General features: G+C 37.6%; 1 protein-coding gene across 1 annotated transcript in view; it reads right to left on the bottom strand.

The window, feature by feature from the left end:
• The window catches only part of FAM135B (family with sequence similarity 135 member B), a 131,298-nt gene that overhangs the window by 33,083 nt on the left and 72,377 nt on the right, over positions 1-25,838 (bottom strand). Inside the window, exon 6 of the mRNA XM_005145497.4 lies at positions 20,348-20,474. Within this exon, the coding sequence (XP_005145554.2) occupies positions 20,348-20,474 (127 nt within the window). The remainder of the gene's footprint in view (positions 1-20,347; positions 20,475-25,838) is intronic.

The raw sequence follows: 25,838 nt of genomic DNA, 5'->3' as shown, positions 1-25,838 counted from the left end.
AGAATTATGTATATATAGCCTTAATTTCTCCTTTTCTCAGTTTACTGAGGAGAGGTGACATAAAGGAAAACCTACTCAAATGCCAGATAAAAACAACTACCTAGAGCTTTGGAAATGTAAAGGCTTCAGTTCAATTAGATCATATTCTGAAAACCTAAATAACAACATCGGACCATCACTGTCTCTTTGTCCATCTGACATTTAAGATGTTCTACTGCTATATTTACCCATCCAAGTAAAATAGCCTACAAAATCAACAACCTCAAATAAAATAAACATTCTTGACGAATGCTGAATAAATTTAAATGAATCAGCCTTTTAAATGAATAGGTTTCCTGTGTAATGCTCTTTTCAGTCAATAGATTTCTCCTATAATTAGAGTGTATTGCTTTATAAATGTACTTTTCCTTTATAACAAGAAAAAAGAAAATTACTTGAGAAAAGCAAACATGCATTAAAGAAGGTTCATGACAATTCATTATACAAATTCTGAGAACAATTTGTGAATATCTTTTCCAGTGTACTAAATCCATCTAATATCAAAAGGCACCAAATGGATTTTACGCTTTGTAATATACAGTAAGTGGCTTGCATTTGTTTTGTATTAAAGTAATTTCCCAAGCTATCTTAACTATGTGCAATGCTCAACAATGGCACTAACAGTTGGTAAATTAGATCCTTTATCTTAAATCTAACTCAAAACAGCATTTCACAATTCAGATTGAGATTCAAATTGCTTGTCAAGAATTTTAAAATGCCAAAAATCTATTCCAGACTAAATACACAATTTTGCAGTCTCTAGCAATATTTCATTAGCAGATAGAACTAGCCTACCTTTCCTACTTCTGGCAAAGATCTAGACATCTGCTTCAAACAGGAATAAATCTCAGCATCCCAAGATGAATGCAGTTTCTGAGAGCACAGCATCTACTCATTTGTCTGCATGCCTGTATTGGTCACCTAATATATAAATTTTATTATACCTTCATACCCACTGACAAGGAGATTCTTTATCCCTACTTTGCAGACTGTTTTCTAAGATAAGAGAATCCCTGTTATTTGGTGGTTGGAAATGAAATTAGCTTGAGTTAACACATTATTGTTAACACTTCATTATCATATTTCAAAAAATGAAAGGGGATTAAAAGATAACATTTTTTGGTAGTTAGGGACATGACTAAAGGATACAAGCAGAATACTCTTTCACATGTGTAGGAACAAATGACAAAGAGAGGTATTTCTATTTCATGATTAAAGGAACAAAAAGCAAATGTGGAAGTGATGTCACAGGAGTGATGTCACACAGCTCATATTATGCCAGTTATCCTATGCTTGTTAATTATTTCACAAACATTTATATTAACAAAGTGTTTGTTTAAAAAAAACAATCAACCAACCAACCATCCAATGTTTCTCTCCCTCCTTTAATTTTGTTTTTTATTTCTTGCTAAGAAACCAATAGTAGACCCATAGATATCCCCTTTCTATATGAAGGGACACACATGGCTATAAATGTTGAGGGAGATATGATATATCCTCATTAATAAAATCAATGTTGTGAAGATAAAAAGTACGATCTACAGCTTGAACAGGGGGTGTCACTGACTGGAGAAGAGGAAATTCTTACCCCATTTCTTTTTCTGAAAATGGTTGCATGCCAGAAATTCTCTTTGTCTTAAAGAGCTTATGATGTAACTATGCCCCAAAGCAGTCCTTATGGCAGAAATGACATGAAATCCAAAGGGATAAAAGAACCTTGAGGATTCAAAATTAAGTATTTTCAATAAGAATGTCTAGTGAGAAAAAAAATACCACCAAACCAAAAAACAATATATAAACCTATATATATGCCTACATGTATCTATATATGTATATGTATATTTACATTTTCATTCAGCTTTAGAAAAAAAAAAAACAAAACAAACCAATTCTCCCTCATTAATTCACTCATCAATAGAAAATAACTTCCATATCCCTGTGCCAGACAGTTCAAAGGTACTGAAGTCCACAGTGGCCAACTTGTGGATGCCATTCTGTGGTGACCTGCTGTTTCTTCTTAGCCTTGTTTCCTCAGTAAACAATGCGTACTCAATCATGCTACCTGTGTGTGTGTCACTCTGCGAGTGCTCCCAGAGACTTTTCTAAATGGTGGCTGAATTTAGCCTTCTTTGAAAGACAAGCAAAAGTCCCCAAGACGTTTAATGAGTAAAGGTGTGGTGAAAATGGGCAGTCAAGAAAGAACAGGGATTTAAAATATTTACCTAACAGAAAGATTGTACTCTACGTGTAATAGGCAAGCCTTGATTCTGTCTGGCAGAAGACCAGTACATCTCTCTGCTGTCTATCTGACAGCAGCAGATGTATGAACACAGGACTTTCTTGAGGGATTGTTGACAACCACATAAGCCAGCTCATATATTCTCATTCTTCTAATATCCACTAACCTAATGGGAAGACAACATGCTTATGGGAGAAACAATTGGGAAAAAATGGGAAAATGAAGTACCTTCCATCAAACAAAGTGAATCATAGAACCAAACTTGCAAGACAAACAGATATATTGGATTAGGATGCGCTTGAATATGCGTATTCTATCAACTGCAGTAATTGCCTTGCTTGTATTGATTTAGTAGTCTTGTATATGACATGATGGTTCATGAAGCTCAAAAATAAAAGAAAAATAAAATCATTATATTATATTTTTCTTTTATTTTTACGGCATTAGAATCATAGAATCACAGAATGAGGTTGGAAAAAACCATCATGTCCAACCATTAACCTAGAACTGCAAGTCCACAACTAAACCATATCTCTAAATGCCACATCTTTTAAATACTTCCAGGGATGATGACACGGCAGTCTGTCAGTGCTGTGTGGCTGTGGCAGCCTGTTCCAGTGCTACACAACCCTTTCAGTGAAGAACTGTTCCCTAATATACAATCTAAACCTCCTCTGGCATAACCTGAGGGCATTTCCTTTTGCAGTATCACTTGTTATTTAGGAGAAAAGACAGACATCCACTGTCAGGTACTTCCATGGCTTCTAACATCTAGAACCCTTGAGTCTTTGATGCCATGTATACCTCTATCCCTTATCTCCCCTGAGACTGCAGACCCAAGGACCTTGCTAGCACACTGTCCCTCAAATTTTGGTGTGCTGCCCTCGGGCTAATCTCTAGCAATCCTTTCCCCTTCAAATATAGTTTAAAGCTCTTTCAATTAAGCCACTAACTCCCACTCAAAGATCCTTTTCCCCTTTGAGACAAACATATTCTGTCTGTCACCAGCAGACCTGGTGTCATGTAGACCAACCTGAGATCAAAAACCCCAAAACTCTGCTGGTGACAACAGGCTCAGAGGCAGGTATTGGTCTGCTGTCTCCTCTTATTATTTCCCTCATCATTCCCTGCAAGTGGAGGGGAGGAGAGCACTACTAGTGCTTCTATCACTACACTAAAGAAAAGTGTCAATAAAGGACAACATTTTCAAAGAGATTGACAATATATGGAAACATTTGTGCTTTGCTTTCACTAAATCTGTTATGTAAGAAAATGTAGGTTGGCATTTCATAAATATAGGATACAATTTTCCATTTATATTGGCATTTAAATTTAGTTGCTTTGTCAGAACCACGGGGATGATAGTAAAGAAATATTTGAGTTTGGAGTCAGATTTAGTGATAATTTTCAGTTTTAAAAAATTAACAGGAAGAACGTTTTTGAGACCCTTGTAAAACAGAAACCATCAGGCTTGAAAAAGAGCCATCCTTTGAACAAGCAGAAGAAAACTGTCCTGGTAGCTCTAATGGTTGTGTCTAATGGTTTCAACAATGTAAGTTACTGTTGAAAAGACAAACTTTAGGTTTTTTAGTTTCAAGTGGCTGAGAAAAGAAGAGTGGCCAAGAAAGTATTTGACAGGAAAATTTCCATCTAAAAATACCATTCTAGTGAAATGAAAATGCGTCACAGGTCACACAAATTTCCATAAAAATTCTTCTAGCAGAAAAATCGGGGACGTTTCACAGTTTTATTATTTCTATTCAACACAAATAAAGCTAAATTCTGAAATCCCCTCAGCTTGTCTGAAATCTATTTTGCATATCACATCGAAAACTGAGCCTAGAATCTGCAGGTCAAGTTACATCCTATGCGTCATCACAAGTGTCTACAATCATGGTGGCTCCTCATGTAAAAGCACACACAGGGTATTCTATAGAAATCTTCAATTATGATGACGATAGATAAGAAGGAGAAAACTACCATTTCCTTCACTTAATCTATAGGGTAATGCATCACCATAGAGAAAATTAAAGCCTTAAAAACATTTCTTTAGCAGTAAATTAATCACTGGGGAAGATGTCTTATGAAAGTTTGAGCAGGTGTCTGACAGGAGGCATACTTTTTCCAAGATGAGCACTGAAACCATCTGGCACAAGAAAAGTCATGTGCTTCCATTTCCCTCTGTTGGATGTATGTATGAAAACAACACATATTAGTTCGTATCTTCATCTTGTTATTATTAAGGGTCTGTGTAGGTAATAGTCACAAATCACACTGAGGTATCCTTTGGTTAAGAGGTGATACACTAATATTGAATAAATATTTTACACTGAAAAAAACAGTGTTTGATTTTCAAACTGCTTGAACATAATTGTTTATGCAAAAAAGGGGCCAGCTTAGACACACAGATAAACAGATGCATACATATATATGGTCTTTATGAGTAATTTATGTTTAATATTTGTAAATACAGATACACGCAGATGGTGTAAATTCTGACCTCCTAAGCAATATAACACAGTGAAGACATCAAAAAGGGTCTTAGTACATTGTTCCTTCTGATTAAAGAGAGTCCATGCTGCTTACAGATAAGGAAAGCAAATCCCCTCCTGTTGTTGTGATCAAGCAAGGACCCCTGAGCTGAACAGCTGACTTGTATTACACATCACTGCAGGCAGCAGGCATAAAAACAGTCAGGTCTTAAAAGGACACTTGTTAACATTTTTTGTCTCTCCCACCTCTTTGTATACAGTACATAGAAGGAGATCTTATTCATTCTGTCATTAGAATTGGTATTCAGGGCAACAGAAAATACCAAAAATATTTGATTCAACTTTTATATACATAGCAACAGGGAAGGATATGTTCAGGTCCTGCTCTGGGTGGGGTGTAGATGGCTTTATGCTATGTAATCACACAGGTCAGCAGCTGGTGGGGCAATTTTTCTCTTTCCACTAATGCTGTGTACTGCTTGACACTAAATACATGAATGAATGAATGAGTAAATAAATAAACTTATGCTTCCCGGGATCTTAAAGCATCCTAATAATTTTGGTTTATAAAAATTTGTAATTAATGACATAGGTGGCAATGATCAAAGCTCTAACACATGTCCCAGTTTGCTCACATAGGAATAGTGAGATTAGTACCTAGGAAAACTTTAGCATTTGGACTGTAAACATGTCCAGCTCAGCTTGTCACCCTGGCACATCATAGCACATAGAGAGAAAGAAACAGGCATTTTTGAAGCACAGTTCATACATTCTGCTTCAAACATTGATGTTACAGTCTGCTATTCCATTGAAATGCTTCTTGCTTTCCACAGACTGTACATGAAAGAAAATTAAACTAGAAGACTGGATGCAGACAATTCAGAGATGGGCAGAGAAATTTCACCCCAGCCCTTACTAAAAAACACCAGAAAGTAAGTCATACAGTTTTTAACTGTCCTTTCCTAATGAATTGTGATATTTTAGGACTTAGAGGTAACAGCTTCTAATTTAATTTACTTCTGTAAAACTCCAGCTTTTAGAGAAAGAATCAGTATTTTAACTGGGGGGGTTGTATCTGTGTTAGCCTGGAATTATTGAAATACGAATGACAATAAAAACCACACAAAGATTAACAGGTTCTGCTTTTATACAGTGGTTGCCATATACAAAAGCTAAAGTGCACTGTAAATAAGTCAGCACCATTTCCTGTGGTTTATATTTGGGAAAGCTAATGCTCAGAAAGGTCACCTGAGCAACTCTTTTCATGTGCAGGAAGAGGGAGAGAATTGTGGAATTAGAATAGATATCTCGTTCTCTCAAACTGTGCAAATGCTTCAGAGATAATGATTCAGATAATTCATCCAGAGGTAACTGCTGGATCCAAGATGATTACAAGCAGTCCCAGAGTGAGTACTTGTCTGTATCTAGAATGAGCTTGGAAATCCCCTAACTTAGAGAGAAAGGGGGAACTGGAAGGACCTGAGATGGAAGAAGTGGTGCGTAGGGAAGATCCCATCTTGTATTGTCCTCATAGTGTTCCCTGCAGGCCATGGCTGATACAAGAGCTAACTGAAGAGACTTTACAGCATGTGGCCTGATTTGGACCTGACAAACAAATTAGTTAAAACCAGTTTTCTTGCAGATGCAATTTCTCTCATAGTGTTTGGTGCTATGTTATAAACACAGTGAACTTCCATCATACTGCATGCATCAAACTACTTGGTTCAGTGTTATTTTCTGGGTCTGTTGCACAGACCCAGTGCAAATGGTCACTCTAAAATGCTCTTTATTTAATAAAAACAGTAACAAGGATCACAGCTTCCTATTTAGAAATGCCAGGCTCTATTAAACACTGCCAGTCACATAGAGAACATGACTTCAGGCTTGGGTCTTCGTTCACATATGACTAGAGCTACAGGAATAATTGATTTTACAGTTCAGTGTCTAAACTGGGGAAAAAAGAGTTAGGACAGCTTAGAAAGATATTATTTCCTTGTTCAGAGTGAATTGAAAACCCTTTTCTTAAAGAAAAAGACATTGGCAATAATGATTGCAAGTTATCTCATTGTGGTTTCACATTTCAAAGATTAGTCAGTAAAGCACATAACAGACCCTGTACAGCCTCTTAATAGGTTAAAGACAGAAATTAAAACATACTTTAAACTCATCTGTACATTTGGAAGCTAGAGAAATTACCGTGTGCCAAATCATGTAACATAGCACAGGATGCCACAGCAGTTTTTTAAGCTGAGGAACAGTAAACAGTAGGATGGGCAGAGGATGTTTGTATAGAAAATATATTCCAACCTACTCTAATACATGGGTGACATGGTTCAGTGTGAGGTATCCTTGCACACAGCAGGGGAGTTGGAACTTGATGATCTTAAGGTCTTTTCCAACCCTAATTATTCTATGATTCTATGCCTATTTCACAGTTTCCACAAAGGTGGTGGACTGAACTCAGGGACTGAACTGAGGACTGAACATCACCCCATCCTGTCTCTGACACAGTATTTGGGCTTTCCTGCTTGTTAGGCGTATGCATTACCAATGGGCGTATAAGAGGAGAACGAGACTGACATTGCATTCTCTGCACGTCATTCCATGGCAGGGGAGTTGGAACTAGATGATCTTAAGGTCCTTTCCAACCCTAACTGCTCTATGATTCTATGATTCAGTTTTGAGAAATAATACAAGTCACGCTTCTCTTGTCTCAGTGCTACTCCATTTGGGCTTCTGAAATTTGGTTCTTTTCTTGCCCTTCCAAAATGTTCACAAAAAAATGCCTTAAAATTCATTATCACAGTGGTATGACATTTGACAAGTCTTATTTTTAAGGTGGAATATTACCACTGGAATCAGAGGAAGAGGGTCCCGACTAATAACCTGCCACAGGCTCAACTCAGCAGTCTCATTAAAGAAACCTACCTATAGCAACCAAGCTTGCTTTGTTAACACAACAGATGATGACAATGAAGACTTAACTTTGGCTTAGTGCAATTTCCCAACAAACTGTGCTCAAGTTGTGTGAAGACCCTGAGATAGCAGCACAGGAAGCTGCTATTTTAAGTCTAAAAAGCCCAACCACTTTGCAACCTGGTACTGTCTTAAAATAAAACTATACTCAGCTATGAATACGTCCATATATGGAGGAAGAATGACAACCAACACGAGAGAACCAAGTTGTCATAAGACAAAGAATGGGTTTTTAGTGTTACTAAAGCTTGAAAATATTGTTTATTTTGAAGACTATATTCCAAATCTGAAGGTTGAGTAAAATGCATCAATATGATTTGCTGGTACTTTTGACAGTGATTGTACACAAATCAAGGCCAAGTTATACACAGCAGCAACCTGAGAAATGTATTTGAATTGAAAGGTGAGTTCATTGGAGTAGCCTGTTGACTGTGTATAAGCATTACCCATATGCTGAGCAGAGGCAAGGAGCCTTCTGCTAGCAAGTGGGGAATTTGGTGACAAAGTGAACATGGATCCTGATCTATGGGGAAGGAGAAGGAGAAATTTATTGAAGGCATAAGACTGGAGTCTTAATTTAGAAAATTTGTAATAAGAAATAGGAAGGAGATGGGTTGCTGGTTACTCCGTGTAGTATTCTGTTTCTTTCACGACTGATGTAAGACTTGTAAGTAAAAATAGAATTTGCTTCTCAGATACCATTGAGATGGATGCGTTTGATATTTGTGCAAAAGAAAAGATTCAAAGGTAATGACAGGAATCTTCCTGTATGAACAAAGGAATGTATAAAGAACCAGGCAGGAAAAAAGAGCAAAAAGGAAACTAAAGAGATTAGCAAAAAGCAAGTCCCACTTAAATGAGGTGATGAATTTCCTCATTTCCAGTTCACATTTTGGAGAAAAGACCTTCAAGAGTTTGATGCTGCCATAAGAAAATCTAAGGACCATCGCTCAAACATCATGTGATATAAAATATGAGATTTTGCCTTTTCTTGGGGAACTTAGAATAAAAAGTGTCTGGACAAAACCTAACAAACGAAAAAGACAAAACAGGATCTCTTTGCATTGCAGTATTTATCTTTCCTATCAATCTAACAGCCTCAGCCTTTGCTCTAGGCAAAACCCATTGGTATTAGCTGTAGGGAACACATATCTACTGTCTTGCAACATGACAAAGAGGCATCAAGAAACCAAGATGACTTGCAAATTACATTAATAGAACAGGTACAGGACATGAGCCTCTTGCGATTTCTGGCATGTTGTTATTCCTGGCCATGAACAGGACATTTAGGAACTGCAACTTTTACTTTTCAGACTACTTCTGCTTGAGGCCAAGATCGCTTTAAATCCTGTCATTCTACTCCCACTGGCTTGGCTTCTGAAATGACTTTAAAAATAGGTATTATCTGAATATAGCTTTCTAGTGGGTCATTTTAGTTCTTGATCACACAGAGTCTCATAGGAAAGAAGAGATATGGCATGAACATGCCCACCCAAATCTATTTATTTGAGAGCTTGGCCCAGAATTCAGTGTGGAGATCTCTATCATCAGAGCAGTTATTGCATGCTGGTTTATTAGTTTTGCCTTTAAAAATTAAGATAAAAATTAGAACAATCATAACATTATTTCTGATGTCTTCCTCAGCTTGCTCAATTTAAACATTAGTAACATTTCTAAACAATGGCTAAAGAGGAAATATTTAGCTGTCTTTTGGCAATGACAAATTGCTTCAACCTTTACAGGTTCATTTTTTAAGCAGTTTGACATTTCGTTACTAAGGCAGGTTTTTTATTTTATTGTTCCTTTCAGTCTGTTATACAGCCACAGTGTTACCAAGTAGGTTCCTATGAGTCATAAACAGGTGGGAAGAAATCATGTCTCTATTGTTAGCACTATTATTTTTTATTATTATTTCCAAATGTTCTTGCATATCACCCTCTTTTCACTTGGTTCACGATTGACTTCTCGCTTTTCCCCCAAAACATGAGCAAAATACACTGATTTGTATAGGCTCTGCCAAACTGAATCAAAGCTGAAGTCCAACAAGTCTTGTTTTGCAACCAATCATAGTTAAGTAGCAAATACTCACTGAGGAGGCACAGATAAACAAAGAAAAGAAAAGCTAGACCTAAACCCTGATAACTTCAGAAATTGCATGCCTTAAGGAAAGATTTACTAAATATTGGTTTATACGACAGCCCTCACAGTTCCCATCCTTTCTGAATAAGGACTGCAGGAATCATCGATGCTGTCGTTTTGCACAGCTCTGGCAAATCCAACAACGTTCACAGTAGCACCTTCCTGCAATGTGTTACATCAGCTACCTTATGGTGTATAGAAATGGAGAAAAAACAACCCTTTTATTGGTTCTAAGTATGTTATTTTTCAGGTTGCATGAAATTTGTCTGTTACTGTATTGTAAAAAATAATCACGTGAAGATCTCTTGCGAGACTCTACTTTGAAGGTTTGTTGTAAAATCAAATACAACAAATAAATATCCATTCTCTTAGAAATGTTTCAAAACTTGGTGGTTTTTTTTTTTTCTGGAGCATTATTTTATTTCAACCAATCACACCCCAAAACAATCATTTCTAGCCCTGGTTACAGGCACATTCCTTCTTGCCAACAATTGATCCGCACAAGAAATACTCTGCTTTGGCCTAGGTGTGATAATGCTGGTCTTTCTTTGATGTGGGTAGATGTGATTTCTATGCCTTCTTCTGGCAGGAAACAGCTCAATGTTTAATGCTGTCATTACGTTGCCTTCCTGAAGTCTTCACTTATGACACTCTCAGGCAATGAATCATTTATAGCTCTTTGACATGCATGCAAACATACATCAAAATGCAAAGCCAATTATAAACCAATGTACAATCTTTTTCATCACTTCAGAAATCCACAATTCCTTTTTTTAACACTGAAACAGAAGTAATGGCTAATCAGAAACTTTCCTGGGTATGTTACTTTAAGACACCTATATTAATTTGCTGTAATTTACTGCAACAAAATGAGGAACTTTTCAATAGCTGAAGCTGTATAAATTTGCATAAGTATTACATTTTCAAGGTTCATTTTCCCAGCCCAGTTGACACCTCCTGTACTATGCATAATGCATAGTAAATATACCAGCCCTCAAGTAATTTACACCCAAAGACAATCAAATTCCATAAGCCATGAGAAATTTACCATTTATTCTGCAGGCCATTATTTTACAGTTTTAAATAAAATACTTCTAATGAGTTCAGTAGAAGAGAAAGAGGGTTTGACTGACAGCTCTGGTATTTGTTTACAAAAGAAACACAATACATAGAGCAGAAACAGCACTTTACCACCTCATGGAACATAACTTCACCATGCCCTGGAGGTACCACTCTGCCATGCTCAGGCTTTTGCCCTTGCTTCTCATCAGCCAACTCTATTAACCAGTGTCAGGTAGGTATAATTCCAACAGAGACGTTACAGTTGTTTCAAGACCTAATAAAAAACTGTGAGATGACAATGACATTTGGGTTGGGTCATCAAAGAGCAGACTTTAATTGACTTTATGGCTTTATGGAGAGAGTTATAGTACTTAAAGGGGGCATATAAGAAAGACGGGGACAGACTCTTTAATAGGGCCTGTAGAGATAGGAGAAAGAGTAATGGCTTTAAACTGAAAGAGGGATGATTTAGACTAGATATAATGAATAAATGCTTCACTGGGAGGGTGCAGAAACACTGGAACAGAGGCTGTATTTGCCCCATCCCCAGAAGCATTCAAGGTTGTGTTGGATGGGGCTTTGAGAAACCTGATCTAGTTGAAGATGTCCCTGCTCATTGTAGGTGGGTTTGGCTAGATGACTTTTAAAGGTCCCTTCCAACACAAACCATTCTATGAATCTACAAACATGACAAGCAGGAAAACAATGAGAAAAGGGCTGTTGGCCTTAACTGACTTATCAGAAACCAGAGGCTACAGATGGATGATACTGCAGCTACTTCACACTTTATGACACCCTCATCTGTCCTGGGATAACATAGTGACTGAGTGCACAGACAGCATTAATACACAGGACAATATTCAAACACCATACTAAAGCTGGGAACAGCAGAGGTAAATACTGCTATAAAACCAGACTGATTGGAAGCTTGATTTCTCAAGGTTCACAACAGTCAAAGAAGTAACAGAAGTAAGTTTATACGTGTCTGATTGTGTCTAGCTTACGCTAAATAAATCTTTAGAACCAGATTCTCACCTGAATACTCATGTGTAACTGCCTGTGTACTTGCACACTTTCTGGGTTATGCAAAGATCTTCCTTGAAGCATTACTTAATTCTGCCTCCAATTATTTTTTTTTTTGCCAATCATCAAAACACTCCACTACAGACTCTGAACATGTGATTAAATAAAATAAACTTCAGGAGAAATTATTATTCTACAGAAGATCTTCTAAAATTATTCCTATCTTGCCATGAAGCTTCAAAAACTGCTTTGTGTATGTCAGCTAAGCTTTAATGTTATTCTTCTCTGGCAATACTTTTGAGAATCATAACACACTTACCCATCTCTATTATCTTAGTCCAATCTTTTCTGTTTGTCAGACTACTGAAACTTGTCTGATCCTCAGAGAAGCCATGAGATCATTGGAACAGTGGCTTATGTACAAGCTGATGTCAGAGGGAATATGCTTCCATGAAAGGAAGTGTTCCTCCTAAGCACTGCCCAAAAAAAATCATACTAGCTGAGAAACTGATTCTTGGGTTATTATTACCAGTGTGATGATTTTGAACAGAAATACAGGCTTTGCTATCACTTGAACATGTGTTTCCACAAAACAAGACAAACTGGTTGGAAAAATAGGGAATCTCTTTTCTCATTCCCCAGTCCCTGTGCTGTTGTCTGGGACACCTGCCAATAGCAAAAGGGTAACTTCCAGATGCTGGATCTCGACTGTGCTGTTGTTGGCATCTGTGCTCCTGTTGGAAAGCCTGTCAGCTTGGAAGCTATGAGAGTTGATTAGGTCTCCTTTAAAGAACTCTCTCATCATCAGTCAGTGGGAATTATTGCCTAGTGTTCCTTAGGGCATATGAAAATAATTTTTCAACAAGGCACCACTGGAAAAAAAACACTGAGAAGAATGAAAAACTGAAACACAGAGCACTCTATCAAAAGGTAGAGAGCAGCCAAATTCACTTCCTAAAGCGCAGAGTATAAAGGCTGTTCCTGCTGCTCGTGCACTCTATTTCAGAGAAGGAAAGAAACATCTGTCCCATTCCCCCTCCTATAAGCTTCCTCAAAAATCTATGCTGAAATCTGTAGAAAGGAAAACTTTAAATGAAAAGATGTTGGTCAAATAAATGACTGTACAACAGTGGATTTCAGTCCCAAAGTGAGAAATTATGGTGACGGGGGCTCAATTAATTTTGTCAGTATATAACTGTAATAGTAGCTGTGAAAATGAAATAAGTTCTCCATGCTCATTCTTCCTTTTACCACTCCTTTCACAACTACTTTAAGTTAGCTATGAAAAAAAAAACTTCTTTTCAGTTAAAAAAGTCCAGGCTTAATTGACTTTTTTACAGTCGGGTGCAGAGAAACAGGAATATTGTAGAGTATGCAGCAGTCTGATTCTTTGTAATAGATAAGTATTGCAGGAAAACAGCAAAAAAAGTAGTAGGAAAAGTGAAACTGCAAATTCTGTTGATTTTCAAAAGGAGACAATTATCAATTGAATATTAGCAATTCCTGAGGAATTCCTCCTGAAAGACTCCATCAACATCCTGCATGGAGCATCACAAGAATTTCCAGATTATTCCATGACATTTTCATTGAACACCCATAGTGAAAAGATTGTAAAGCTTTTTCAACACCATGATGTTGAATTTAGACCTAATCCCAAATTCATCTCTGTTTTGAACTCTACCATAATGCAGAGCATTGCCTTGCTGTACTCAGCATATGACAGATCAAAAAGAGCCTCAGGAAAGAAGAATGACAGTGATTAAAGAAACTAGTTATTGTCCCATTATTAGTTACCATGTTTTCTACTACAGCTAGGAAATCATTTAGTTCTTTCTGAAGATCAGCCATTTATCTTCAGGCAACTGAAGATTAAAGACTTCATCAGTAATTATCACAAATGGTGCCCTGAACACTGATTAAAGATACTTGTCATTACACCTTATAAGGAACAATATATCAGCTCTCTTACTATTTCACCATAATTATGTGTTGGACATCTGCTAAAGTCCAATCACAACTAATCATCATTTGCTAAAGCAAGACACTGAAAGAGTCCTGTTCCTAAACAATACATAACAGCTATATGCATATTGTACTTCTAAATTGGTAACATCAGAATCTTTATTATACCTTAAGTTTGTAAAACTCAGATGCTATTAGCGAAACATCTCTCTTGGTACACAGTTAAGAAGAAAAAACATAAAAAACACTTAACAACTTCATAGCCCTGTAGACACATCAGGTCCTAGTAGGAGATAGAGACCTTCTGCTAGTTTCAAAGGAAAAAAGAAATAGGAAAATACACATTTCCCTTCCTTTAAAAGGAAATAGTGGTGTTTTAGTATTTTACAAAGTTTTATTTCTTTTGCAGAATTAACAACGGATTTAAGTCAGAAAGATGGCTGCTTTGTCTGTAAATAAAAGAAGAAAAAGATACTATTAAACTCTGCATTAAGGTTCCTATGTCTTAAAAGAAAGAAAAAGATACTATTAAACTCTGCATTAAGGTTCCTATGTCTTAAAAGAAATTAAGTTTACAGCTATGTATTCATCTTCTCCCAGCTAAACTGGGATTTCAGGCTAAAATTCCCACAATGGATCCTATATAGGCTATTCTCTGATGCAAAATCTCCTATTTTCAAGATCTGAAAATGTGAACTATTGTGGCCAAAGAGCCATTAACTATACAGCAGAAAAGAAGAATAAACCACAAATTACTCCTATGTGCCATAAAAATGTGGGTTTGAATAACATTTTGTTGTTAGGCTGAAACAGCCTTGTTTTTAATATGTTGTTGAAAAGATAAAAATATTAACAAACTAATAAACTGTGGTAAAGAACTCTCAGCATCAATGCAATTTCATTTGAATGACATTCCTAGCTCTTGTATGAAGCCAGACACACACTTCATGTCTTTTGGTGTAGCTATATCAATGCTTCATGGAAGAACTCTTCTTATCAAGCACCAACATCTTAATAATGGGAAGTCATACGATTAATCAATCTCATTACTTAGAAGTGAATTTATCTGCAGGGCCACTGCTATCCAAATGAAAATAAGATTACTGTGTGTATAGTTTGTTAATAAACCCCAGTATGCCATTGACTCAACTTGATTATAACACAGCAGGCATGTGATGCATAATATTACAAAGACATTAAACCAGCCTGACAACAGTGGATATAGAAGAGGTGTAGGTACAGGGTTAAGGCATAAATCTCTTGAAATATAAGCGACCATTCAATTTTTAGTTCTGCAAGGAACATTTTATTTTTATTTTATTGCAGATGTAGGATCTGTACGTACTTTTTAGTGTCCAGCTCTTACTGCTGCTGAGATAACCTGAAAGCATGAGTCAGTGTGATGCTCAGATCCAGACCCTGTAACCTCCAAAACAACCCCTTGAACTTTCTCGCAGGGAAAAACAACGTAGCAGGGAAAAACAGCTAATGGGAATTCAGATGCCCCTGAAGGAAGCCAGTCATACACAGCTCATGAGTCTGCAGTAGATACAATCCTATTTTGGACACATTGTTAATCTAGTGTGATGCATATTTTCTGTGAGTATAGGTTATGGGCTGAAGAGAGCTTGAGAAAGTATTAGCACATTTTCTTATTCTGTAGATTGTTCTCTAACAGGTTTTCAGCCACCAAAACCTCTTCCTTCATATTTATCTGATAACAAAAAATTCTTATTTCAGTAAGAAATAACTGTTGTTTCAACTGTACTTGAAAGGAAAAGTGTAGTATAGATAGAAATTAGTATAAAAGGAGGGGAGGAGGAATTCAGAATAGGAAGATCCCTGTTTGCTGAGTACATGTCAGGGAAGAGAGTAGAAGACTTAACAAAAAAAAATCACCAAGATTTAAATAGGATTAATTATTATAACTACTCTGTTAAGCCAAGGGATAAAGAAACTGTCAGAGGTGTTCAGAAGTCACTTGGAAAATGCACATGTGCAGTCCAAAGCTCCTGGCATTTAGTTAGTTTGTGCACTAAGAAGTGCAAAGTGCAGAACAAGGAGACTTCAGGATCTATCATTAAGCAGTTGTACCTCAGTAGCCCAAACACACAGCAGATTGGCTCATAAGCTAGTGGCAAGGGGAACTGATGACTGATACAGGCTTTCTTTAGAAATGAAGGCAGTCACCACCATTTTCAGTAAGGAAACAGCAAACAAATTACACAAACTAGATGAGAACTGGTGAAGTCAATCTATGGGCTGAAAAAGAAAATTCACTCTCTGATGGACCATGTTTATGAGAAAGAAAGATGTAAAATGAGATGCATGACCTAGAGATGATATGTCAAGAATCTTCTACTTTGTGTCCAACAGATGGCTGGAAAACATGACTTACTATTATGAACATCAGATTTCAGTGCAGTTCTGGCATTGCTGAGGGCTTGGTGCTACTGTAAATCCAGCCACCACTGTACTGAAGCTATATATTCAGATCTTGTCTGAACCATGTGTGGCGGGTTGACCTTGTCTGGCTGCCAATTTCCCACTGAGCCACTCTATCACTTCCCTTTCTCTACAGGAGAAAGGGAGAAAAATGCAACAAAAACCTCATGAGTCAAGATAAGGACAGGGAGATCACTTACCAATTACTGTAATGGCCAAAACAGATTCTACATGGGGAAATTAGTTTAATTTGTTACTAATTAAACTGAGTAGAATGAGAAATAAGAACAAATCTAAAACCTCTTCTTTCAGGGCACAGCCATCTGTTTTGGCATAGGGTCCTACATGGACTGCATTGGGACAACCTGTGTCACCATGGTCTTCACCACAGGCTGCAGGGAAATCTCTGCTCTAGCAACTGAAACACCTTCTCCCCTTCCTTCTGCACTGACCTTGGTGTCTGCAGAGTTTTTCTTCTTATATTTTCTCACTTTTCTTTCTCTCAGCTACTTCACAGTGCTTTTTACTCTTTCTTAAATATGTTATCAAAGACGTATTTTCAGCATTGCTGGTGGGCTCAGCCTTGTCCAGTAATAGGTCCATTATGGAGCCAGCTGGAACTGGCTCTGTCTAATGTGGAGGCACAGAAAACACCACTGTTCCAATCTCCATCAGCTACCAAAACCATGCCACATGAAACAAACACACCATGACACTAGTCCATCTACTGAGTATGATGACACTAGAAAGGGCAAAGTTTACTTTTGTAAGCCAGTCTGCTTCCTGGCTTTGTAGGATTTATGCCACTTCCATGAAATTGATGAAACCGGATCAAATGTAGTTAGTAAAAGCCTCAGAAAAAAATAAAGCACTAATTCACTGGTGTTGTAACATGAAACTCCTAGATTTGAAGAAGAAGATGCAATAAGAATGATTTAGAATTCTTATGAGTCAGAGGCTTCTACTCAAATGGAAATATTCTGGAAAAATAATCTGGCAGCAAAAATGGGGGGAAAAAAAAGGTCTTTTTATTTTATTCTCAAAAGGTAAACCTCAAACAAAGAAAATCTCAACTGTTTGCAGCATTATAGAAAACTGAATAATCAGATTCAGTTCCCTAGAAAAGACATCAGACAGAAGATACTTGCCCAGGAGATGTATCTGAAGAGCTTAAGCCTGGAGATTTCTCAGATCAAGGAAAATACAGAAATGTACATGAAAAGTAGAAAGACCCAAACCCAGCTTTGCAGAGATGAAAAAAAACACAATAGGATGGACTAACGTTAACCATTTCACACCATTTAAGGACATAAAAAGGAACTAACCAAAGTCTCTTTAAAAACAGTTTTCCTGTCTTGCTGCCCAGTGAAGCTTTGTCTGCCTTGAAGGACAAGATATATTAATTGTTCTTGCCTAGATTTAGCCAATTGCATCAAATTAGAGTAGCTTATAAATAAACAAACAAAAAAGAAAATGTAGTATATCTTCAGGTGAGTGATTAAACAGTTATTAATTTGGAAACACTGTAGGCAAGGTCCAATGCAATATTTATACAAAGTGAGCAGAGTCTTCTACAGTTTTTATCTAATGAAATGTGTAGGACCCATTCTCATGTCCACTGACAGTGACTGCAAAATTCCCCAAATCTGAGCATATCCATAGTCCAATTGAAGTTATATTTTACAAACACATTCAAACAACTTGGAACAGAATATATACATTTGTAAAGAGAAGTGGAGTTGACCCAGGGCAAAGCATTGCAGCACTGTAAAAAATCTTCTTCCTTCAATCCCTTATGGCTTGATAAAAACTTCACATAAACCTCTGTTCACTTGGACTCACTTGGAACTGGGTTCACTCCAAGAGCATTTCCTTTTCTAGTTCTGCATTGTTTTTTGTGTTAAACCAAGAGCAACAATGTTTGCTCATTGTCATACATCAGGGGTAGCATATGCAAAAAAAGCCATCACACTCTATTAAATTAAAAGTCTCAGATCAAAACTAGATGTCATGACTTATAGAGATCCCTGAAGCTAAGCAAATGTACATCTCACCATGTGGAGGTGGTGTATAGCATTCTGTGTATAATTGTTTGGGGTGTGATGTTCTGATGACCTGTAGGGTAGCAGAGTGTTAAAGCCAGCTTATGATAGAGTGCTTTTGTCTGGGTATTTAGTAGGTCACCTGCTGGGATCATTGAACCATAGAATGGTTTGGGTTTGAAAGGACCTTATCATTACTCAGTTACAAACCCCTGCCATGGGCAGGGATGCCTCACACTAAACCATATCATCATAGGCTCTGTCCAACTTAGCCTTGAACACTGCCAGGGATGGAGCATTCACCACTTCTTTGGGCAGCTTGTTCCAGTGTCTCACCATTCTCACAGTAACAACCTTCTTCCTAATATCCAACCTAAATCTCCCCTATTTAATTTTAAACCCATTGTCCCTTGTCCTATCACAACAGTCCCTGATAAGGAGTCCCTCTCTGGCATCCTCGTAGGCTGCTATGAGGTCTCCACACAGCTTCTCTAATACTGGCTGAGTTGGAGTTGATTTCCCCCACACCAGCCCTCACAGTGCTGTGCTTTGTATTAGTAGCTAGGAAGATGTTGATAGCACACCAGTGTTTTGGCTACTGCTGAGCAATGCTTACACATCATCAAGCCTGGCTTTCCAATATTCCCCCCTCACCAGCAAAAGACCCCCAAACCTTATGATCAAGCCTCTATTGAATAATAATCAGAAGAGATAGGTAGAAAATAGAGTTTCCTCTATTTTTCAGCTAATTAAAATGTTTGAGAAGGAAATAATTTTTCCTAATCACATCAGACCAAGATTTTTCCATGGAGGGTAAAAGGAAAAATGGGAGTGGAGAATTAGCTATTGTATTTATCTTCTTACAATAGAGATTTGTGCAGAGGATAATGAAAGTTAAGAACCACTCTCCAAAGATGCCTCTCTCTTGTGTGATGTAGAGATTACTTTATGAACACTTGAATCAGTTATTTCAATTTATATAATGTGACTGTCTACCAGAGATGCAGAGGCTGAGGTCAGTTTGTTTGCCAAAAGCATACAATGACCTAATGGTTCAGATAGCAGCTTCAGGCCAAACATTCTCTCAGCCTGAGTTAATTCCCTGGTAGTTCTACACCAGCCCCTCTAGGCTAGGATATTTTTAACATTCGTATGGAACAGAACAGCATTGACAGGAAAGGTTGAGGGAAGCTGAGGGCAGCATGTTAATCAGAACCCTCGAATCAGGATTTCCTAACAAGTTAATGATTCCAGTTTTCTGGGTTGAATTTGTAGACCTGAGGAAACATTTCTGACAAAAGAAACACTTCAAAGCAGGACTTAACCCCCACGTCCCCCCAGCCCACCAAACAGAACACTCTCCAAACCCGCCAAAAACCTACAAACCCCCAGTTAATCATTGTTTTCCAAACAACTTTGTACTAAACATTGCACAAGTTCTCTGTTTCACCTGCAGTAAGTAATAAGACCTGCCTTGAGTAAGGCAATGTATGTAACACCCCATCATCAACACACAGAGTACTCTATACTCCAAACATAAACCTTCACAACATCACTAAGAATGATTTAAGTCCTGTGGCCACTGAACGTAAGACCTGAAAGCAAGGATCTATTACTGAATAAGGAATTTCACCTTACAGAAGATATCTGGCCAGGTGAATCCTGCTGTAAAATCTCATTGGCAATCAGGGTTATATCCATACATCTTGCCTTTTCTGAAATGGTTCATAAAAGTGAAGGCTGAAGCCAGGAACTGTATATCCGATTGCCAAGTGGTTCATGCAGAAATGTTTGGAGGGTTCATCTTCCAACAAAATTGCTCTATTAGTAATATGAACCAGGGCCTGTTCTTCACAGATAATGTGGACAATGTGAATACAGAAATAGAAGACATTGTGAAATAGAAGTAAGACAGTAATCCTCCTTACCTCTGAAGAAGTGGGTTTGCAGTAGCCAGCTCCAAACACTAGATTTTCTAATGACATACTGGACTGGTCTGGTCCTGCCTCCAGGTTGCCTTTACCAAGCCATGAGCCTTTTCCTGGACGAGCAAAACTAAAAGAATAAAAATTAAGAAGAAAAGTAATCAGAGCAGTATTATTAAAGAAGAGTAACTGTAGCCCCTTTCTTAGCATTCGGTCCAGTGGTTTGAGTATTATCATTCACTCAGTCCTTTCTCTGCTGCCTTACAGATCCTTTTTCAGCATAACATCTCAACATTACAACTTTTCCATGTATGCACATAGATAATACTCTTAAACCAGCTTCTCATCAGCTTACATCTTGGCTGATGCGACATCTTTCTCTCTGGTTTTAACCATATCACACTTCATTTTGTACTGTGCAATTGTGAATCTCCCTACACTACCAACATCTTTTATAGCTCATCCCAATCTTTTATTACAGATAGGAAGTTTAGTTCTCACTTCCCACTGTTCCACGACATAAAGCTTCCAGCACCAAAATTACAAGACTTCAGACACAAATTGCATTTCTCTTTCCTGGGTACAGTCCATTCATTTGGGATGTGTTCTCCCATACCCATTCACAACACAATTTTGCTGTTATCCAAATTCTTTCTCAAAAGCCTGGCAGAATTTTAGTTGGTTTAGGCTGAGATCATCGCCTCTCACTGCTGACTATTATAGTGCTCCCTTCTGACTGTATCTGTATGTCTCCTGTCTTATAGCATGCAGCCATTAAAAGTGAAACTTCTTGTTTGGAGTTTGCTCAGCATTGAGACTTCCAGAGTCCTCATGAGCAGCTAGGGCTCTGATTCTGAATTAATCTGAGCAAATGTCCACATTCTAGTAAATGATGTAGGCTGCCTTTATATTCACTGGAGAGGAACTGGCATTTCCAATGTGTGACTCATCTCTTTCTGAAGTAGTGGTATCAAATAGGTCAGATGCGTTTCACCCTCAAAGTGCTTCTTATTGTGGACTATAAAGAGAGGCTAGGATGACTGCTTTGTAAACAGCTGAAGTTTGGTGAGATAAATCCCCCTGTTAGACCCTGTAATAACACATGTTGTGCATAAACTACATCAAGATTTCAAGAGAGAAATCAGGCTACTTATGGTGAATACAATAAACCAAATTACTTAGTCTAAAAGGTGATGCAAGCAACCATAGTTGTTCTTAAAAAGCATGCACTTGGGCCACAACAACTTCATGCAATGCACCATGCTTGGGGAAGAGTGGCTCGTAAGCTGCTGGCAGAGAAGGAAGCGGTGCTGGGGGTATTGAAAATGAGTCAGTTTGTACCCAGGCAGCCAAGAAGGACAACAGAGAAGGCTCAGGGGTGATCTTATCACTCCCTACAACTACCTGAAAGGAGATTGCAGTGAGGTGAGGGTCAGTCTCTTCTCCCAGGTAACAAGAAATAGGACAAGAGGAGACAGCCTCAAGCTGCACCAGGAGAGGTTTAGATTGGGTATTAGGAACAATTTCTTCACCAAAAGAAGGTGGTCAGGCATTGGAACAGACTGCCCAGGGCAGTGGTGGAATCACCATTCCTGGAAGTGTTCACAAACCGTGCAGATGATGCCCTTAGTGATATGGTTTAGTGGTGGCCTTGGCAATCCTTGGGTGAAGGTTTGGACTTGATGATCTTAAAGATCATTTCCAACCTAGCTGATTCGATGATACTGTGTAGGTGAAGGTGGAATTGAACTAATGAACTATAGAGAAAAAAGAAGACATTTACTCAGTAATGCCACCAAGTTTGTGCTACAGCTTTCAGACTGGGATCACCATCCACAGGCACCTGACACCCATCCTGGCATCCCAAATTACATCATATGCAGGAGACCTGGTCTTGAAAGAACAAAAGTTTCTAAGACGGAGAGCACAAAAAGCCATTTAAAAACCATATTGTGCCAGAACCAGAAGGCACAGGGCAGTGCCATTCGTTCTGCCAAAACTTTCAATCTGAGGTTATTTCTCTATGTAGATATGTATCATGTGGCTACATCAGGTCAGATCAGACATTATTCATGGGTATCTACACCTAATTCAGTTTTTAAGGGCAGGTAAGAGTTCTGGCTGCTATACAGAAGCCCACAACAAAAGAAAGGATGATTACGCTAAGGATGGATACAAAATGAATGGAAGTGCATCAATACTTGTTATCACTCAAATAACAGGGGAGGTTCTGATATGCAGGGAAACTGAGTGATGTGTGCAACACCAGAAAGAGAAATCTCAAACAAAATTAGGAATTGGACTAGTGTCAGAAAGTTAACCATAAATCCCTGCCTTGCCTCAAGTCAAACTGCTCTCTCTTATATATTAGCTAGCATTTATACACTGACAAAAAGAACATTCCATAAGCAGGTGGGGGGTAGAAGACTGTAGCATATATTTGTATGCATTAATTTTTTTGTGATCCAAGAAATTTCCAGCTGGCTGCTTCTAAACAGCATGAAGTCCTTCCATGTATTTCATACATTTAATACTGAAATAAATAAATAAACTAAAGCAATTTCAAAGAGCCAAGAGATAAAAACTGCTCTGAGTAATTTCAGATGTTATTGGGTGATATTGTCTGCCCTTTTCTGCTGAAAAGCCTCAGGAAGCAGAAATAAAAACTTATTGCTATGGTATCAGAGAGAGAAGCTCAAACAAATGTCTGCACACAAAACCTCCTCATTTAAATATTAGCAAAGCTTTCAAAAGCTTTAAGGGAGAGAAAAGCATTTTTTAATGTCTTTTTAATTTATTTATATTTTGCTTTTACAGCTGAGAAGGGATTTTAATCACTTGGTTTTACGGAAATTGATTTTGCATAGCACTGTAAAACAAAAACCTTTTTTTTTGGGAAACCTGCCATGTCATCACTGTTGAGGGAAAGTTTAACTGCAAGGCTTATAAACTGTTAAAGTTCCCCTAATGCTTTCTGAACTACATAATACTTGAAGACAATATTACTAGCAATAATACATTAATTTCTGTTTTTATTTTATTTGTTCCTGTAATCACATTCATCTGTATGAATCTTAACTCTTGGTTATTTACATGACTATCTATTTAATAATACTGATTTAATATAAACATTTATATCCTCATCCTGTATGTTAACCTTAGCTTTTATTTGGAGTCAGGATAAAAAAGTCAAAAGATGAAAAGTGTGCGTGTCTGAGAGAATGAATATAAGTATATGAGTGCAGAATTAATATTTTCATTGAAATAAACATTTTTTCTTTTTTTTTAGCTGTTCTTTTGATGGCCTTATCCATGAGATATCTTTATAGAATCATAGAATCATACAATAGTTAGGGTTGGAAAGGACCTTAAGATCATCCAGTTCCAACCACTTGCCATGGGCAGGGGCACCTCATACTATACCATGTCTCCCAAAAACATATGTTGCCTTGAAATGTCTATTTTGTCCTGTGGTATAGCCTGCAAGATACCAGCAATCAAAATGTAAGAACTTCCTGACTCTCAGGTTATATTCAGGCAATTATTTCCAGTAGTCATGATTATTTTCTATGAATCTACCTTTTTGATTTATACTTTTGGCCTCTGTAACATCATTTGAAATGAATTGCACTTTGCAACATGTGCTGGACTTTGTTTTGAACCTGCTGTTGAAAAGCTGAATGTGGCGCCTCTTAGTTCTTATATTGTGCAAAATATTAAATAATCATTCCCTATTTTTTATCTTCTGTTGGCAATTCTCTAATATATAAACAAGATGGCAGTTCCCTAGCATAAGAAACATATTCGCCTGAATAAATGTTAATTCAGATGTGTTACTGAAGTAATTCAGAATAGATGCTGTAGGCCAGTTTAATAAAACATAATATTCCCTTTGAGATTAAACTCCTCCAAAAAGAAATAATCTCTTTTATTTTTTCATTCATTTTTTTTTCAAAATGAAGAGCTTTTGTTTTGTTTTGTTTTATTTTCTGGTGAGCAAAACTTAGTTTCTTCATTAATTGTAGCTTTCAGCAGAATAGGAAAAGAAAAATTTTAAGATTGGGATCTGAATCTTGTTTGGAAAAAAACCCTAGCTTGCACTACATGAAATGATCAAACTGTAAAAAGAAACAAACAAAAACCCCACACAATCGTCATATTCTAATGACTAGAAATTATAATATTTTGATTTTCCCTGCCTATGGCAGGGGGTTGGAACTGGATGATCTTAAGGTCCTTTCCAACCATAACTATTCTATGATTTTATGAACCAGGAGTGGAAGTTGAAGAAATGAACTTGCTTCCTATTTAGGACAGATCATATGAAGAAATAACTTATTTTCCCTTCAGTCCCTTATGCATAAAATATTACTGATTTTTAAAAGTATGGAAAATATAAATAAGTCACATTGAAATAATTCAGAATCAAATCCTCACACCCTCCACTGGCAACACAATCTGCATTTCGCCAGGGACTTCCTTCAAGCTCCCCCAGATCAGGTAAAATGTAATGCACAACATTGATTTGCCTCAGTGTTCTAAGTCAAAACTTTAGTATGGTGTTGTGGTTTAAGCCCAGCTGTCAAACCAGAACCACACAGCCATATGATCATTCCCTCCCCTTTCTCTCCCTGCTCCCAGGGGGATGGGAAGGAGAATCAAAAGAATATAACTCCCACAGGTTGAGGTAGGAAGAGTCCAGTAACTAAGGTATAACACAAAACCACTACTGCTACCACCAATAATAATGATAAGGGAAATAACAAGGGAAGAGAATATAACCACCCGCCACCTGCTGACCAATACCCAGCCCGACTCAAGCAGTGATCTAGCCCTTCTGGGTAACTGCCCCAGTTTATATAGTGGGCATGACATGCTGTGGTATGGAATACCCCTTTGGCTAGTTTGGGTCAGGTGTCCTGTCTCTGCTTCCTCATAGCTTCCCTTCCTCCCTGGCAGAGCATGAGACTCAGAAAGTCCTTGGTCAGAGTAATCATTACTGAGCAACACCTAAAAGCATTGGTGTTATCAGCGGTGTTCCCAGGCTGAAAATCAAAAACACACAGCAATGCATCAGCTACTAAAATGAGGAAAATGACTGCTACTGCTGAACCCAGGACATATGGCTTTTGGCAGACAAGTACCAGCACATGAACATAGGTTACATGGATGACCCATTGCTCATTTTTGAGAATAATGTGTAGATACTGACAGATTGTGCTTCTCTACAAGCTTCCCCCTTACATAAGGAGTTTTGTTAAGGTTACAATCAGTGATTGTAAAATGTTCTGAGCTCCTTGAATAAAACTGATAAGATTTATTAATATAAAATTTGTAATGGAACGGATATATCTCTTCCTAGATCCCAAACAGAATAGGGGGGATCTGGTTTGAAATCTCTTAGTGATTTTGATTGCTGCAAAATATTGGTACATTTGTCCTGAACTTAATATTGGTTGCTATAAACTTCAAAGCAGGTAAAAAAATGTAGTTA

This window comes from Melopsittacus undulatus, chromosome 1 (genome assembly GCF_012275295.1).
Source record: "Melopsittacus undulatus isolate bMelUnd1 chromosome 1, bMelUnd1.mat.Z, whole genome shotgun sequence".
In the NCBI taxonomy this organism is placed as follows: Eukaryota; Metazoa; Chordata; class Aves; order Psittaciformes; family Psittaculidae; genus Melopsittacus; species Melopsittacus undulatus.
This window is presented reverse-complemented; position numbering and strand designations above follow the sequence as displayed.